This window comes from Kogia breviceps, chromosome 12 (genome assembly GCF_026419965.1).
Source record: "Kogia breviceps isolate mKogBre1 chromosome 12, mKogBre1 haplotype 1, whole genome shotgun sequence".
Lineage (NCBI taxonomy): Eukaryota > Metazoa > Chordata > Mammalia > Artiodactyla > Physeteridae > Kogia > Kogia breviceps.
In genome coordinates, this window is record NC_081321.1 from 30,334,136 (window position 1) to 30,347,106 (window position 12,971).

The 12,971-nt window shown below is 33.3% G+C and overlaps 1 protein-coding gene across 1 annotated transcript in view; it reads right to left on the reverse strand.

The window, feature by feature from the left end:
- The window catches only part of CPNE8 (copine 8), a 249,780-nt gene that overhangs the window by 25,113 nt on the left and 211,696 nt on the right, over positions 1-12,971 (reverse strand). Inside the window, 2 exon segments of the mRNA XM_059082256.2 lie at positions 5,379-5,560; positions 12,845-12,891. Coding sequence (XP_058938239.1) covers positions 5,379-5,560; positions 12,845-12,891 — 229 coding nt within the window.

The window sequence follows — 12,971 nt, forward strand, 5'->3', positions numbered from 1 at the left end:
GACCTAGTCTAGCTTCCTCATACTTTGAATGCTCTGTTATTAGGTTTAATTCTCCCAGTCCAGCTTCCACAAATAACAGAAATAAGGCAGTGTTATCTATTGCTATGTAGCAAATTATCCCAGAAGTTAGTGTCTTAAAACAGTAGGCATTTATAATCCCATACATTTTTTTTAGGTGTCAGGAATCCAGAAGCAGCTTAGCCAGGTGATTCTTGCTCAGGATCTCTCAAGAGCTTGCAATCAAGAAGCCAACCTGGGCTGCACTCGTCTGAAAGCCTGACCAGAGTTGGAGGATCTGTTTCTAAGAAGGCTCACTTACATGGTTTTGCTGGCAGTAGATCAACACGAACTCTGCATAGGACTGCTTTAGTGTTCCAACAACATGGCAGCTAACTTCCCCAAAATGAGTGATCCGAGAGAGAGACAGAGAGAGAGAGAGAGCAAGGAGGAAGCTCCAATAAGCTCCTAGTCTTGTAAGTTGCATAGCATTACTTCTACTTTCATCTATTTGTTAGAAATGAGTCACTAAGTGTAGCCCATACTCAAGGGAAGAGGAATTAGGTTCCACCTCTGGAAGGGGGTAATATAAAAAAATTTGTAGCTCTATTTTAAAACACTAGGGACAGTAACCATGCTTAAACATAGTCAGTGGTAATTTTAGCACGTATGTTTTTAGATGAACAATCAAAAGTGACTACTAATTTATAAATTAAATTTGTTGAATTCTATATACTAAGCTTTATACTAAAATATTTACATACATTATATAATTTTTATAGTATAATCTAAAAAAGTGGATAAAATGCTATTATTATTCTCACTTTACAGATGAGGCACTGAGAGCTTAGATATTGTGCCCAAAGTCACGCAACAGTGGTAACAGAGACAACATTTCCAGAGCCCCATCTCTTAACCACCACTATACCACTATATTACAAAATCCTAAGCATTTTGAAAGACTGAGGATCTTAGGGAACTAAGTCAGATGTTACCAACCATTTCAATTTTGTCATTTGTTAAAGAAGGATTTATAACCGTTGTCCTTTTAATTTTATCTTTTTAGTCAAACTTTTTATTTTTACCTCATGTAAATTTTTTAAAATATAAAAATTATAAGAGAACTCTATATATTATAAAATTGTCTACAGGAATTGATTGAAATTAAAATGTGAAAGTTTAATATTTAGCACAAAGCAGTAACTGGCTGGTTTTGATGTTAATCTGAGCTGACCTTTAATTAACTTTCCTTTTAATAAAATTTTATGGTGTTCTATCTCTTGATAAGGTATAAAGCTAATTAAAATTAAAACTCATTACTGATTTGGCATATATAAAAATGTAATATATGTCTGCCTTAAGGGAACAATTACAAACCAGGATAGTTCTGAGTTACTTTTTGATCAGCATTTTAACATTTTGACTGGAGGGATTTATATTTCTATAAAATTATGAATTTCCTTTATTCCTCTGGAAATAATAAAGTCACCATGTTCCCCACCATTTCCTTTATCTTGATTAGAAATATTTTATAAATCTTCAAAAATATTTCTTAAAATAATTATGTGGAGAATTAGTTTTTGCTTGTTATGACAAATAAAAATAAGCTTATGTGTGGCTCTAACACAAAAGTAAAACAGAATGTTTTTGAAAATAAGTACATTCAATTTTGTTGTTTATTAATGAAGAGAACAGTGGATGCCCTATTTCATATTTCCTTTTTAATTAACAAACTTTTCCACTTCTGAAATAATGAATGTTAATTTGTAGAACAAATAGAAAGCACAAAGAACAAAATTCAAAATGAGCAATAATCCCACACACAGACTTAAGTGAGCAGTGTCCAGCTCTCACCAGTTTTTTCCCTTCATTTGGCTCCCTGAGGGATTTTACTGGAGATTTAGATTCAGTTCTGGAAGTGAGGCTCATAGTCTCTGTTGTTACCTATAGCCTATAACAATTTTCAGTGGGGCTAACATGCTGCAAAATGCTGAAGAGAGCTGTTAGGAGCTGTTGCTTTACTCTTTGAAAGGTATCTGTAGCTGCCCAGAGACTGACTGATTACTACAGGGGAAAGTTGAGAGAATTCTCCCTTTTATTCAATAAACAAATATCTATTGAGCTTCTATTTTCTGCATGCAGTGTTAAAGACCTTTGGTGATAATACTGTTGAATTTAGTTGGAAGAAAATGTGTACACATAAATATTAAACTGCTAAATTTCTATAAATGCCAAAATAAGTGAAAAGCATGCCAGTGATTTTAGATATTTGGTAGGAGAAATCACTTGGACAGATGTAGCATTTCTCTCTACTGATCAACACAGAAGACCTTCTTTTAAGGGTCACTGGCTACATGCCCATTAGAAATACTTCCTCTAAAGCTTTATGCTATAAGGAGTCATCAAGAATCATCATGAGACATGATATTCTTTCCACAACCAAAAGTGTTAATGTGGTGATATTAGTATTTTTTTCCTTTCTTTTTCCATTCCCTTTTCTTTTTCCACTATATCTATTCTTACACATATTTCAAATGAAAAGCTGGGGTTTACCTTAAATCCTTTTGATTGAGTAAAGCTCAATTTCAATATTTGTGCTAGCCTCAAACTCACAATTAGGGATTTAAATTTTTTTTTAAAGGCCTCCCTTGCTATCTGAAAGATTATTTGAATTTGGTGTGATAAACAGATTAATGATTGTGAATACATATCACAAATTCTTACCATGGAAATATGAGGGTTTGGTAATATTAGGTAGTACACTAATTGCCAGATTGACATGGACTAAAGTTTTTCTATTTGCCATTTTCAGCACCTACAGATATACATTGCCATTATTTAGGCTGACGTTAACACAAAAATCAAATGGAGCACTATCTCTCTGAAGACCTACTTAACCTTTGCCTTTCTTACTTATTTAAGAAAACAAAAGTGCTTTGAAAAAAAATTAAAGTCATATAATTATTAGGTAACATTAAAGGTGAGGCATTATCATCATCATCGACATCATTATTGTTTCATCAATTTTAGAAACTATTTTTCATGAATTTAAAGGGGTATGATCTCTATCCTATAAATATTTGAGTCGGGTTCAAAGAATCATTTAAGATGAAAATAATAAAAAAGTCCCTCCTTTGCATAGGTTTGGTTACAAGGAATGAATGTGGAGGTAGGAAAAGCAGAAAATTAGAGGGAGAGAAAAAGGAAAAAAAATCATACACAAAGGTGAGAAGAAACTTATGGAAGGAAAATTAATCAATATCATTTAGTTTAACATAATTATTCCTTTTCTTAAGCCTTAAAATAGTTCATGACGTTTTTCCTGAGGCACTTAAGACTCAGGATCACATGAGTGATTTTCATGGTCTTATAAGTTTCTGGGAGAATTTAATTCTCTAAGACACAACAAAATCCCAACAGATATTCATTTTTATATGACATTGGTGGTTGTGGCATGTGGGCTATTTCACAGAGGAAGAATTAAAACCTCCAGCAACCTTCCCGGAAACCGTGTGGGCTATGGAATAGAAAAAGCAAGAATAAGTATAGGAAAAAAAGTTAAAATATAGCTCTTAAAATATATTTAAGGAAGATGAAGTCCAATCATATGAAAACTTCTGGGGGGGGTATATATGTGTGTGTGTGTGTGTGTGTGTGTGTGTGTGTGTGTGTGTGTGTGTGTATATATACACACACACACACATAATGGTGTTCATAAAGGACATATCTGAGATGTGGGATTATTATAGATGCTTTTATAAAAAGTGGTTTAGTAGTGGTTAAGAATGTGGATTCTAAAATAAGACTGACCTGGGTTCAAGTCCTGTCCTCTGTAAACCTGATTAACTTCTGTGACTCTGAGCTAAATTATACAACTCCTGGGGGTACTCTTTTCACTGTATTTAATATAAGTGGCTCTTGATAGACTAGTGTGATGTGACAGTTGTTATATACCTATCTGATAAGAATTTTATGAAGATTATATAAGAAATGAGTATAAAGTACCTGGCTTGATACTCAGTAATTACTTAATAAATGATTGCATTATTATTTCTATTTTTCTTGCAGAACTTAAAAAATACATATATTACTTTTGTAACAATAATAAAAACAACAAAAAAAGACCTACAGAAATATTGGGCATGGAAGAGTTTACTTTTACAATATATAGGGTAGGGTAGGGAGGTGTTTCTATTAGGAAAATCTAAATTTGTTCCAAAATGATATCTAACCATTCCTCCATTGAGTTTCCCATTATTTCATTAGAAAGTGCAAGTGAGAATAAGACTGATTAGGCGTATAAGCACCATCTGTGTGAAATTTATTTTAAAGGTAGAATGCAGTACATTGCTTATTTGTAATCATATAGCAGGGGTAGATTTATGTAAATTAAACATTAAATAGAAAAATATTTATTCCAGTCATATTTACTCCATTATATTGAAACCATAATTAATTATAGCCATAATTATTGCTTAACATTTGAAAAAAAATTCCAGCCATAACTAATCCTTTATATTTGAAAAGAAATGACATTTTAGAAGATGGAAGATTAAGGATAGCTACACATCCTTTGATACCCCTCCCATTGAGAGGTGTTTCCTCTACCTTGAAACTGGGCTGAACTTAGTGACTTGCTTGACCAAGAGAATGTAGGAGAAATAACTTTCTGGGACTTCCAAGGCCCTGCAGTTTCAGCCCCAGCCTTTTAGAATACTCACTCTGGGAAAGCTGGTTGCTGTGTAAGAAATATGACTACCTTGAGACCACTACACTATGATGAAGTCTGTGATAACCATATGGACAAGTTGTATGGAGAATGAAGGAAAGATGCCTAGACAACCCAGCTATTTCAGCCATCCTAGCTAAGGCATCAGACATAAGCTAATGAACCATCTTAGGGGACATACTAGCTCCAGGAGATATGATATGGAGAAGAACTGAGGAATCTAACCAACAGGCAGAATAAGACCCAGATATATGGCTCTAGTAGAACAATTCCAGACATCTCTAGCCAATCAAGGCATCCCAGGTGAGGCCCCAGACATCCTGAAGAATGTACCATCCCCCATTGTATTCTGCTCAAATTCCTGACCCACAAATCACAAATATAACAGAAGGTGTTATGCAGCAATAGATAACCAGAATAGAGCTCCTATTTATAGATCAGATGGACTTTAGGTAGATTTACTGCTAATCTCCTTAACTGTCTTTTTTCCCATTAATATCACACTCCTAAATCAATGATTCACCAAAATTAAGCTGAGTGTATAGTCATAAGAAGTTGCTACATGAGTAATTAAAGCATAAGCAGCAAGCCAATGAAAAGATCCAACACATTTTTTTTTTTCAAAATATCAATTCTTTCAATGTATTCTTACCAAAGCAAACTCATGAGATATCCTTCCATCTGGAGGCAGTTTTGCACCAAAACCTAAAGCTGGGAACATTTTATCACTGTCATAATCTTGAACGATTTCTCCCACTGCTTTCAGTGCCATACCATAGGCATTCAGTTGATAAGGATTCATGTAGTGGAGAGAAGTGGGCTGGGTAGGGTTGCCTGATGACAGAAAAAAATATTTCAAACATGAGTGATCAGGCTAAAGATATACTTTTGTGGACATATTTCTTGATATCTATTTCAGATTTAAATATTAAAAATCATGTTTTCTGCCTATATTCATAGTACATTAAATATCTTCTTTTGGATAAACATTGACAGAGATATTTATTAAATTAGATCAGATATGTAGAAAGTTTCCCAAAGATATGCTAAAGCACATGCAGATTTTTTTCAAAAATTATTTCTCATTGACAATGTCATAGGCTATTCTTGAGTTTCAGCCACAGAAGAAGCATAAAAGTATTTTTGTTAATCATATTTTATTGTAATCTTTATTTTTGAAAATTGTGTGCCTTTAGTTTGAATCCTTATGCTATAATCAGAGGACCCAACTGATGTAATAGGTTTCAATAATTATGAGGCCTTCCTAAAGTTGTATCACAAACATAAACTGAATATTTGAGACATATCTCAATTTAATCATGTGAAAAGAGAAGACTGTAGAGATTTTCAAATTCATGCTAATTAAATATCTAGAGCTGAAAAATTATTCAGTTTCTAAATAGACATTTAGCTAGGAGTCAAAAGGCTCGAAGTCAGGTCTTGCCATTTGCAGGACAACTATATAATTCCTATTATAAATCCTACCACAGTATTTACTGGGAAGACAAAATAAGATTATGTGTGTGGAAGTGATTAAAAATTATAAAGTACCATAGAAATGTAAAGTTTAACTACTACTGTTATTATTGTCTGGGTCATCCATAAATGTAGGATATTTCATTTGAATAAGATGAGTATGAGAGAGAAAGTAATATATGTGCTACCACTCAAACACACTGAGATTCACATTCAGTTGCCCTAATTATCAGCACAAAGGCAGCCTGAAAGTCCCTTTAGTTTCTTAAGTGAAAATGGAAATTAAATGGGACTTGTAACAGCTCATAAAGCTCAATTCTACATTAAAACATTGTCCAAAGAAGAAATGCCTCAAGGCACAGTTCTTTTTTGATAGGGAAAAAATAATAATAAGCACTTGAGATCCAGAGAGAAACAAAATAAAAGAGCGAGCTCCCTTTGGTTTACAATGCATATAATAATACCCAGACCAATTTTGTTTTCAAGATAATTCATTGTGTAAATGCATTTATATTTCCAAAGGGTAATCAGCGTTCAAGAGCCAAATGACAAAATTTCTATAAGCGTCTTCTGACCAAGATGGGACCTAATGTTCCCCTCACCTTGCCTAAACTTAAGAAAGGTTTCTCCTGTCTATAAGTCCCTGACCTCCTGTTTCTTAGAACATTTACTTTACAAAACTTGAAATTGTGAATTCCTTCTCTGTTCCTTTGAGATGTAAATCTTCTACAATCCAGGAATGTCTTCCTCAGGGACCTGGGAGCCATCCCTGTGAAATGTAATCATCAAGAAAAATATCACCTCTGTTGCCTAGTCTCTATGGGAGAGCAGGAGCCTGCCTACCTACAGTAAGTGCTAATTAGTAAACACAGATGGCCTAATCACACAGACCAATTTCCCCTCCAATCTCTCAGTACTATTCCACTAGTTCACCATAGTACTTAAAAACCCTCTCACCTTTTGCTTTGGAGGAATTGAGTTCAATTTCTTTCATTGCAGTAGCTTTGATTTCTATTGCAAAAATCCTGAAAAAAGTCTTCCTTGCCTGTTTAACTTATCTGGTGCAATTTTTCTTGTACAGTTCTTTCTAAAGCAGGGATTTTGCCTCTTGTTCAAAAGCTTACCGGAGACACAGATAAACGATACCACTACTAAGTTGTTATTTAACACAACTCGCAAATGTAAGAAGAATTGTTACCCATCAGTTGCAATATGCAACTAATTCTATTTCTCTAAGAAAACCACAGCTTAAAGCTAAAATAAAAAAGCTACTAATATCCCAGCATATCTAAACATCTTAGCCTATCATGCACAGCAGCGCCCAATCCTACCCATTCAAAGATGTTCTGAAATATTTTAAACCCTGAATATTTTCAAACATATCTGATTTTGTTTTAAAGGTAAACTACGCCTTTGTAAAAAAAAATAAATAAATAACACTTGAATAGGCTCTTTTAAAAAGCTTCATTGAGATATAATTCATATAACTTATAGTTAACCCATTTAAAAATGTACAATTCAATTATTTTAAGTATACTTACAAATACACAGAACCATCAATACAGTCAATTTTAGAACATTTTCACCACCTCAAAAAATGTACTTATTTACAATCACTCCCTTATTATTCCATCCAGCCCAGCACTAAACAATGACTAATCTACTTTCTGTCTCTTTAATTTGCCTATTCTGGACATTTCATGTAAATAGAATTACACAGTATGTGTTCATTTGTGACTAGGTTTCACTTAGTACAGTGATTTCAAGGTTCATCTGTGTTGTAGCATGTTTTGGTACTTCATATTTCATTCCCGTTTATTGCTGAATAATATTCCATTGTATGAATATACCACATTTTAAAATCAGTTTATCATTTGATGGACATTTGGGTTGTTTCCACATTTTGGCTATTATGCTGCTAAAAACATTCATGTACAAATTTCTGTGTGGATATACGTCCCTAGCATGTCCCTTGCATATATATCAAGGGTGGAACTGCTGGGTCATATGGTAACTCTATGTTTAACAACTTGAAGAACTGCCAAAGAGTCTTCCAAACTGGCTGCACCATTTTACATTCTGATCAGCAGTATATAAGGGTTCCAACTTCTTCACATACTCCCAAAACTTACTGTTTTCTGACTTTTGGATTATAGTCATCCTAGTGGGTGTGAATAGTATCTCATTATGAATTTGATTTGTGTTTCCTGATATGTAAGTATGCCAAGTACCTTTTCATGTGCTTACTGGTCATTTGTATAGCTTTTCTGAATAACTGGAATACCACTTTTAATTGGGTTGTCTTTTTTCCAGTTATAAGAGTTCTTTATATATTCTAGATACAAGTCCTCTATGAGATATTTGATTTGCTATTATTTTATCCCATTCTGGGGTTTGTCTTTTCACTTTGTTAATTATATTCTATGGAGCATAAAGAAGTTTTAATTTTGATGGAGTTCAATTTATTTATTTTTTACTCTTGTTGCTCATGTGTTTGGTGTCATATCTAAGAATCAATTGTCAAACCCAAGGTCATGAAGATTTATCCCTATGTTTTCTTCTAATAGCTTTATAATTTTAACCCTTATATTTAGATTTTTGATCTATTAAGGGTCCAACCTCATTCTTTTGCCCGTGGCTATCCAGTTGTCCCAGTACCATTTGTTGAAGAGACTATTCTTCCCCCATTGAATTATCTTGGTACCCTTCTCAAAATCAGTTAACCTTAGATGCATGGGTTTATTTCTGGAATCTCAATTCTATTTCATTGATCGATATATCTATCTTTATGCCAGACCTACACTGCCTTGATTACTGTTGCTTTGTACTGTTTCAAAAATGAGTATGAATCTACTTACTTTGTTCTATTTTTTTCAAATCTGCTTTGGTTCTTCTGGGCCCCTTTAAATTCCAAATGAATTTTTGGGTCAGTTATCCATTTCTTCAAAAAAGACCTTTCAGATTTTGATAGAGATTACAGTGAATCTGTCAATCTCTTTGGAAAATACTGCCATATTAACAATGTTGAATTTCCTAATCAATGAATGTGGCATAGTTTTCAACTTATTTAGATCTTTAATTTCTTTCAAAATTTTTTCAGAATATAATTTTAGGGTATACGTTTTACACTCACTTTGTTAAATTTATTCCTAAGTACTGTATGCCTTTTGATACTATTGTAAATGGAACTGTTTTCTTAATTTCATTTTCATATTGTTCATTGGAAGTGTATAGAGAAAGAATTGATGGATCTTCCACCCTTCAATCTTGTTGAACTCATTTAATAGTTCTAATAGATTTTTAGTACATTCCTTAGGATTTTCTACATAAAAGATTATGTCATCTGCAAATAAAAATAGTTTTACCTCTTCCTTTCCAATCTGGATGTCTTTTTTTTTTTTTTTCTTGCCTAATTGCCCTGGCCTCCAGTACAATGTAAAATAGAAGTAGTAAGAGTAGACATCCTTGTCTTTTTCCTCATCTTAAGGTGAAAGCATCCCGCTTTTCACCCTTAAGTATGATGTTGGCTATAGGTTTTTATATTTTCCCTTCATAAGGTTAGTAAGTCACTTTCTATTCCTAGTTTACGTGGTTTTATTATAAAAGTATGTTGGACTTTGTCAAATTCTTTCTCTATATCAACTGAGGTGACCATGTGGTTTTTACATTTTCTTCTATTGGTACAGTGTATGACATTATTTGATTTTTGAATATTAAGTCAACCTTGCATTCCTGGGATACATTTTAATTGGTCAGGGTATATAATTCCCTACATATGCTGCTAGATTCAGTTTGCTAGTATTTTGTTAAGGGTTTTTATATCCATAAAGGATATTGTTCTTTAGTTTTTCTTACGATGCTTTTGTCTGGTTTTGGTATCAAGGTAATACCTCTTGAAATGAGTTGGAAAGTGTTCCTTCCTCTTCCACTTTTGGAAAGTGTTCCTTCCTCTTCCTCTTCCAATTTATGAAGAATTGGCATTAATTCCTCTTTAAATAGAGTTCATCAGTGAAGCTATCTATACCTGGGCCCACATAAACTTTGTGGATAGTTTTAAAGTTACTAATTCAATCTCTATTATGTGTCTATTCAGATTGTCCATTTTCTTAAGTCAGTTTCAGGAGTTTGTATCATTGTATTGAATAAATTCTCGCCCTTCTAGTGGTGCTAATGTTCATCAATAAATGAAAGCTAGCATTTTAATATAGTTGGATTTTGGTGTATATGTTTCCTATATTACTAAATAAAACACGTGTAAAAATCATGAGCTTGAAACCACAATATTGGAGAATAAATTCATCATGTAGTCAAAGTTAAGCTAAATTAGAACTTGGTCTCCTCATCTCTATTTGTAACTCTACTGCTAACAAGTCGAAATGCGTTGATTAGTAAAAGGATTTTTCTAGATCTGAATTTTCTTATTTGTATAAGAGGAGGATGGTTGGAGTAAGTGATCTCTTACCTAAAAATTCTATTATTTGTGAAATGTGAGTGAATGTGAGAGAAATGTGAAGTGAATTAAATGTGAGAGTTACAGCACAATAAATAATTTGAAAAGAAAACTAGATAAATATATAAACTAATGGCAACTTCTGGTAAAAGTTAAAAAATGAGACTCAAGGGTGTGGTGAAAAGTGAACCCTCCTGCATTGTTGTTGGGAATGTAAATGGAAACAGTCACTATGGAAAACACTATGGAGGTTCCTTAAAAATCTAAAAATAGAACTACCATATGACACAGCAATCCCACTACTGGGCATATACCCTGAGAAAACCATAATTCAAAGAGACATGTACCACAATGTTCACTGCAGCACTATTTACAATAGCCAGGACATGGAAGCAACCTAAATATCCATTGACAGATGAATGGATAAAGAAGATGTGGCACATATATACAATGGAATATTACTCAGCCATAAAAGGAAACGAAATTGAATTATTTGTAGTGAATTGGATGGGCCTACAGTGTGTCATACAGAGTGAAGTAAGTCTGAAAGAGCAAAACAAATACTGTATGCTAACATCTATATCTGGAATCTATAAAAAAAAAAAAAGAAAAAAAGTCATGAAGAACCTAGGGGTAAGATGGGAATAAAGACACAGACCTACTAGAGAATGGACTTGAGGATATGGGGATGGGGGAGGGTAAGCTATGACAAAGTGAGAGAGGGGCATGGACATATATACACTACCAAACGTAAAATAGATAGCTAGTGGGAAGCAGCCACATAGCACAGGGAGATCAGCTCGGTGGTTTGTGACCACCTAGAGGGGTGTGATAGGGAGGGTGGGAGGGAGGGAGACGCAAGAGGGAAGAGATATGGGAACATATGTATATGTATAACTGATTCACTTTGTTATAAAGCAGAAACTAACACACCATTGTAAAGCAATTATACTCCAATAAAGATGTTTTAAAAAAAAAGATGTGGCACGTATATACAATGGAATATTACTGAGCCATAAAAAGAAATGAAATTGAGTTATTTGTAGTGAAGTGGATGGACCTACAGTCTGTCATACAGAGTTAAGTAAGTCAGAAAGAAAAAAACAAATACCATATGCTAACACATGTATATGGAATCTTAAAAAAAAATGGTACTGATGAACCTAGTTTCAGGGCAGGAATAAAGATGTAGACATACAGAATGGACTGGAGGACATGGGGTGGGAGAGGGAAGCTGGAGCAAAGTGAGAGTATTATCGACATATATACACTACCGAATGTAAAATAGTTAGCTAGTGGGAAGCAGCAGCATAGCACAAGGAGATCAGCTTGGTGTTCTGCAATGACCTAGAGGGGTGGGATAGGGAGGATGGGAGGGAGGCTCAAGAGGGAGGGGATATGGGGACATATGTATGTATATGGCTGATTCACTTTTGTGTACAACAGAAACGAACATAGCATTGTGAAGCAATTATATGCCAGTAGAGATCTAGTAAAAATAAAAATAATAATAACGAGACTCATGTTCTTATGATACATAATAACTGATTTTAAATGATTGTTCTGTTTGAAACAAAGTCACTTCAAAATAAGTTAAAATTCCACTCTCCTTCCTTTCTTAAAATGTTTGATAAACAAATTAGGAATATCCATACATGGGGTGTTATATGATGGTCCATCTGAATTAATTAAATATAAATGTGTTAACATAAGTAATTCTTAAAAATAATTGAGTAAAAGTAAGCTGCTACTGTACATGTACTTGAATTACATTTATATAAATTAATACACAGAAAAGTACTATAAAAATGAGGATTATATTTAGACACACTTCAGAAATGTAGTTATGCATGGAGAAGAAAGGAATGTAGAAAAAATGGGGCAGGGTACACAATGAGCTTAACTAGATCTAAAATTTTCCTTTTAAAAATATGTAAGACAAACAAGACAATATTTCAATATTTAATAAATTTGAATGGGACTATTATGCACTTTTGTTGTATTTCTTATAGTCTTCTGTATACCTGAACTATTTCATAATATTGAAAAAAGAAAAGTTATCTGAATTTTATAGGAAACACTTCAGAAGTATGTATTCGTGGAAAGAAAACATCTAAACCTCATGAAAATAAATATTTATTTTAAAATATAATTTCTGATCATTTTTATTATGGGATAGTCATAATACTCACCATTTGATGCAGTAAAATCAATAGCCACTGTGAAATTGATTTGTGTTCTAAAATATAAGTAAATTAGAATCATTAATAACTGAATAACCTCATAAAAAGAAGTTTGATTTCCATTTTTGTTACATTT